The 6,805-nt window shown below is 37.9% G+C and overlaps 1 protein-coding gene across 1 annotated transcript; it reads left to right on the forward strand.

Annotated features, from left to right (window-relative positions):
* The first annotated feature begins 2,616 nt into the window (after window positions 1-2,616).
* On the forward strand, window positions 2,617-3,549 carry Or4g16 (olfactory receptor family 4 subfamily G member 16). The gene has a single exon (NM_001000367.1). The coding sequence runs from the start codon at window positions 2,617-2,619 to the stop codon at window positions 3,547-3,549; it is 933 nt and encodes a 310-aa protein (NP_001000367.1).
* The last annotated feature ends 3,256 nt before the right edge of the window (window positions 3,550-6,805 follow it).

The following is a 6,805-nucleotide window of genomic DNA, read 5'->3' on the forward strand; positions in this document are numbered from 1 at the left end:
TCCTGTGATCCTGAAATCCTGGGAGTGTCAAAGCTCCTGGGAGTCAAGTTACCTCTGAGATACTGAAGTCCTGGTCTGACCAAGTCCCTGAGAGCTTTCTCAGGGTGTTACAGGAGTAGACGAGGAACCAAAGTCCTGGATTTGGTCAGGACACTGCTGCAAACTGGAAGGAGCCCTTTCCTCTGCCTGGTCAGGGTTTGTGTTTCCCTGGTTGCTGTAGGGGTCCCAGTTATGCTGGGTCTTAGGAAAGATGTTATGCCTTCAACTGTGACCTTGAGTGTATCAGAGCTCCAGTGCTCCTGGTTGTGTCCAATCTCCTTGGAGTAGAGCTTCTTTGTGATCCTGTGATGCCGGGTGTTTCAGAGCACCTGGCAGTTGGGATCCCTCTGAGTGTTATAGGTGTGGGTGCAGAGCCAGCACCCCAGGTCTGCTCTGGGTGTGCTCTCATAAAATTACAAAGACTCTGTAATGCAAAATACACTGTCAGTAGGACAAAACAGCAACCAACAGATTGAGAAAAGATCTTTACCAATCCTACATCTGAGAGAAGGCTAATATCCAATATATACAAAGAACTCAAGAAGTTAGACTCCAGAGAATCAAATAACCCTATTTTAAAAATGGAATACAAAGCTAAACAAAGAATTCTCAATTGAAGAATATCGAATGGCCGAGAAGTACCTAAAGAAATGTTAAACATCCTTAATCATCAGGGAAATGCAAATCAAAACAACTCTGAGATTCTACCTCACACCATTCAGAATGGCTAAAAACAAACAAACAAGCAAACAATCCAAAAACTTAGTTGACAACACATGCTAGTAAGGAGGTGGAGAAAGAAGAACACTCCTCCATGGTTGATAGGATTGCAAGCTGGTACAACCATTCTGGAAATCAGTCTGGAGGTTCCTCAGAAAATTGGGCATAGTACAACCTAGGAACCCAGCTGTACTGCTCCTGGGCATATACCCAAATGATGTTCCAACATATAAAAAGGACACATGCTCTGCTATGTTCATAACAGCCTTATTTATAACAGCCAGAAGCTGGAACTAACACAGAGGAATGAATACAGAACAGATGATACATTTATATAATGGACTACTACATGTATTCAAAGACCATAGTGTACTACTCTGTGATTAAAAACAATGGCTTCATGAAATTCATAGGCAAATGGATGGAACTAGGAAATATCATCCTGAGTGAGGTAACACAATCACAAAAGAATACACACGATACGTCCTCATTAATAAGTGGATATTAGTCCAAAAGCTTAGAATATCCAAATACAAGACCACATGAAACGTAAGAAGAAGGAAGACCAAAGTGTGTATCCTTCAATCTTTCTTAGAAGGGGAAAAATACTTATAGGAGGAAATACAGGGACAAAGTGTTGAGCAAAGACTGAAGGAAAGATCATCCAGAGACTGCCACACCCGGGGATGCATACCCCATAACAGACACCAAACCCAGACACTATTGTGAATGCCAAGAAGTGCATGCTGACTTCTGATATAGTTGTCTGATATAGCTGCCTCTTAAGAGGCTGTGCCAGAGCATGACAAATACAGTGGTGGATGCTTGCAGCCAAACACTGGACTGAGAATGGGGCCACCAACAGAGTAGTTAGAGAAAGGACAGAAGAAGATGAAGGGGTTTGCAACAGGAAGACCAACAATATCAACCCATCAGACAACCCAAACTTCTCAGGGACTAAGCCACCAACCAAAGAGTGCACATGTTACATATGGCTCCAGCTACATATTTAGCAGAGAATGGCCTTATTGATATCATGGGAGGAGAGGTCCTTGGTCCTGTGAAGGCTCAATGCTCAATGTAGCGGAATGCCAGTGCTGAGAGGTTGGACGGAGGTAATGGATGGATAGGTAGCACCCTCATAGAAGCAGGGGGAGGGGGATGAGATAGGGAGTTTCGAGAGGGAAAACCTGGAAAGTGGATAACATTTGAAATGTAGATAAAGAAAATATACAATAAAAAAGGGGAAAAAAGCCTTCATTAGATCTTTGCACACCACCTACATTTATTCAAAGACCATAGTGTACCCAGGAATGAGTACAACTAATGCATGTCCACCAAAATATTTGAATAATTTTAATAAAATTTTACTAAAGAAGTACTTACTGATGAACTGTGTTTAAAAAATAATGTTGAGCATAAACATTCAGTTCTCTGGTGAAATAAACTCATGAATAATACATTCATGAAAGAATCATTTGCAAAGTAGTCCAAAAGCATACTGTATGAATACTTTGTCTCCTGAACTAATAAGACATTGAAAACATCTAGGAGAGAGTTCAGAGAAATAATGAAATGCAAATCTACAACAACAAAATGTCTACTCATAGAATAAAACACAGAAGCCCATTTGCCTTTCTCTACCAAATTTATGTTTGTGTTTCTTTACATTTATAATACTTATAATATTAATATTTTTAATTACTTTTCTTTTGCTAGACAACTCAATGGTTTTTTTCTCTTGATTTTGAAATTAAGAGAACAAAGGAGTTCCAAATTGTAAAATGTCCTTTAATACCTTTGGCTACAATTTTTCATCATTTCCTCACATCAAATGAATTGAAACTACTCATGCCAATGGATCAACTAAATGCCTCCAGAGTTTCTGAGTTTGTTCTTCTAGGACTCTCTAGTTCTTGGGAAATGAAAGTTTTTCTCATGGTAACATTCTCAATGCTCTACATCGGAATCATTTTGGGAAATCTCTTCATTGTCATTTTAGTAATTGCTGACTCTCACTTGCATTCACCCATGTACTTCCTGTTGGCCAACCTGTCTTTGAATGATGTGTGGGTCTCCTCCACCACAGTTCCCAAGATGATCTCAGATCTTCTGAAAGAACACAAAGTCATTTCTTTCCACAATTGCATGTCTCAGATCTGCTTTATCCACATTATGGGAGGAGTGGAGATGGTGCTGCTCATAGCCATGGCGTTTGACAGGTACATAGCCATCTGTAAGCCTCTGCGCTATTTGAGCATCATGAGCCCTAGAATATGCATTTCATTTGTAATTGCTGGCTGGGTCACTGGAGTGATTCATGCCCTGTCACAGTTCTCTTTTGTTGTAAACCTGCCTTTTTGTGGTCCTAACAAAGTGGACAGCTTTTACTGTGACTTCCCTCGAATCATACAACTCGCCTGCACAGATGGAGACAAGTTTGAGTTTGTTGTTGCTGCCAACAGTGGCTTCATGAGCATGGGGACCTTCTTCTTGCTTCTCCTCTCCTATGTCTTCATTTTGGTCACAGTCTGGCAAAGGTCTTCAGGGGACTTGTCAAAGGCTCTTGTCACTCTGTCAGCTCACATCACTGTGGTCGTTCTGTTTTTTACTCCATGCATGTTTCTCTATGTGTGGCCTTTCCCCACATCATCGATTGACAAATATCTGTTTATTGCTGACTTTGCTATCACACCTGCCCTGAATCCTGTCATTTATACATTAAGAAACAAAGATATAAGAATATCAATTCAAAGATTATGCAAAAGAGCTAATTGTAGCAGATTTTGATAACGACATTTTGTGTGGAAGTTTTAAAAATGGACATCCAGCTATATATTTGAAGGTTCCACTAAGGAACATGCTACTTAACCTTGCCAATTCACAAATCAACTACCTCACAACTTATATGCCTTCCAACAAACTATTAATGCATTGATTTTATTCCCATGAGAAAGTATGTACTCAAAAGAAAAGGCACTGTGGATGAATAAACGTGTTTTCTATTTTAATTTGATGATAATTTGAATGCAACAAAATACATAATGTCAGCCTTTCATGTTCAGAAATGAGCTCCAAATTGTTTGGGTGAATAAATGAATCATCACAATGTGTTGTTCTGTATTTAGCACTAGTGTCTCTAGTTATTTGGGTCATATTCTTTCAAAAGAAGGCAGACTTTAAATATGAATGTGAATAAATTATTCAGAGAAGTTTCAGAGTCATCCTTGGAAAGTGGCATATCGGTAATTTCTTCTGGCTTTGCCTTAACAGGGATTATATAGATGCTATAATTTATAATCATTTCAAGTGTAAGAAAAGGTATCCAAAGTAGTTCTATATTTTGAAAACTCATATTTCTATCTTGCCACGCCCAAGTTGTCTCCTAGAGATTTTTCTATGTACATTAGAAATACTAGAAAAGCGATCAAGCAGATTTGATGATAACTACATTAAAATAAGCTAACCATCAATTAAAGGTTAGGTCATAATCTCAAATCTGTGTCACTTACAGAACTACAAGTTAAGTTTTTCTACTTTAATTATGTGACAGTAACTGATACATGGACATGAAGAATTCTATCATCAAAACCTGCAATTCTCTACTGCATGTGAGTTCCTAGAAACTATCAATTGTTGGTGGTCTTCCATTTATGAATATGGGCTAGCAAGTAAATGGCCAGTGTAGTATTCTAAATATTAGAGTTAGACAGCGTCCTCTGTAAAACCAAGTAATCTAACTTTTGCTGAGTCAAGAATTGACATCTGAGCTTGAAATTAAATATTGAGCAAAAGCCAAAGTAAAGTCTGACTACCCATATAAACAAATAACATGGTCCATGGAATATAAAGAGTCACAAGAGGAAAGGAATCATTTGAGGAAAAGGCACTTAGAAGAATCTTCATGGTTGAAAGGGTTTTAAAATAGCAATTTACACCACAGAGAGTAGATTAGTAGTCTGAAGAAAGAGGCTTTCATCTTCTTGGGTGTGATGGTTTATATATGCTTGGCCCATGGAGTTGCACTATTAGAAAGTATGGCCTTCGAGGAAGTCTATCACCATAGGAGTGGGCTTGGAGACCCTCCTCCTAGTTGCTTGGGAATGCTCAGTCTATTCCTGTCTTTTTTAGGGGGTGAAGATGTAGAACTCAGCTCCTCCTGCACCCTGCCTGCCTGAATGCTGCCATGCTCCTCCCCTGATGATAATGGACTGAACCTCTGAACCTGTAAGACAACCCCAATTAAATGTTGTCATTTATAAAACTTACATTGGTTATGGTGTCTTTTCACAGCAGTAAAACCCTAACTAAGACACTGGGTAAAGCAGTGTATCCATTCATCTTTTTTTCATTTATTGAATTTTATATACAATATATTCTGATTATGTTTCCCTTCCCTCTACTTCCCCAGTTCCTCTCCATATCCCCTCCCATCTAAATCCATCTCCTTTCTATCTCTCATTAGAAAATAAAACAAATAGGCTACTAAGGGATAATAATGAAGTAAGATGAAGTAAAAATACACAAATTAGAATAGGACAAGATAGAAAGAAAAGGCATAAAACACAGATATAAATGCAAACAACAACAAGAATTCCCATAAAAGCACAAAACTAGAAGTCATAGTGTATACTTGACTTATACCCTTAAAAGTTGTGTTTTCCCCAGGGATCCTCCCTTAGAAAAATTAATTATTTTTTTTACAAGTTGTTAACAATTGGAAAGAGTTTGTGGGTTAGGGATTGGAGCTGTGTCAGTCTGTAGATCCAGTACATACTACAGATTTCTAAGATGTAAGAAGAACATTGAACCATGAAACAGTGCTCTTAACGTGTGATCAATGCCTCCTTCCTAAAGCCTGCCTATCCTAATGGAATTCACTGTCTTCATTTCCAGATTTCACCTGCCAGTTTGGCTGTGCTTGAAGTATCACTATTCCTCACTAAAATCCACCGAAAAAGGTATAGCCATGCCCGTGTTCAAGATTCTATAAGGCTATGGGCTTCAGAGATGACACAGTGGTTAAAAAAAACTCAGTACTCAGAATCCACATTGAATTGATGCCACCTAAGCATCCTGTATAAGCTTGAGAGTACGCGCGCGCGCGCGCGCACACACACACACACACACACACACACACACACACACACATACACACACACACAAACCAAAATCAAATAAAGTTGGAACACCTATTCTAGAGAGATGATTGGCTTATTAGAACTTCTGCGAGCTTGTAAAAGTAGAATGTTACCAGTCCTGAGCCAAATATCATTGTGCTAGCATTGATCACTTCACTTTTTTACCTAATACCCAGCCATGTGAGTGTTAGGTAAATGTTTTGTGCAGTGCACAAAAAAATCCTTAGCTTTCACTCACATAAAAAGTAAAATACATATTATCAGGCAACATATTAGCCAATTTCATAGAGATATAACTGATTTGATGTTCCCATTAATGTATTTTCCTTATCCCTTGATTATATGACTCTTTTTTCTTCTGTTATTATGAACATTTAATGCAAATGTTATCACATTTGATCATTGTTTTAGGCAACAAGAAGCTGTAGTGCTGGGCCATGTTTACTCATGTTTGTATTTAGCATGAACTATTTCTTCCTTATATTAAGATAGAGATGTGTTTTAGGTATAAACATTGCATGCATTCTTATGCTGAGCCCACATGGAATTAGACATCACATTTAAGGCAGTTTCACAACAGTATGAAAACTTAGAAGACTTTCCCCCCAAGTTAATATGAGCTATTCATCTCACATTTAAGCATTATTCTTTAAAATACCAATAAAATCAGTATACAATAAACTATATTACACAGAAAGTTCACTATTAACCATTTATCTGAATAAAAGAAATCTGTATGTATGACAATCATGACGTTTGCACTGTTTTATTCCTAACAACTATAGATTAGATACAATCTTAATGTACTGAACTCATAAATAGATAAATTCCCATGTATAAATAGAATAAACTTAGAACAATGAAATTGTTAAAACCACAGCTTTTATTAATCAGTAGTGCAGAGA

Source organism: Rattus norvegicus, chromosome 3 (assembly GCF_036323735.1).
Source record: "Rattus norvegicus strain BN/NHsdMcwi chromosome 3, GRCr8, whole genome shotgun sequence".
Classification (NCBI taxonomy): domain Eukaryota; kingdom Metazoa; phylum Chordata; class Mammalia; order Rodentia; family Muridae; genus Rattus; species Rattus norvegicus.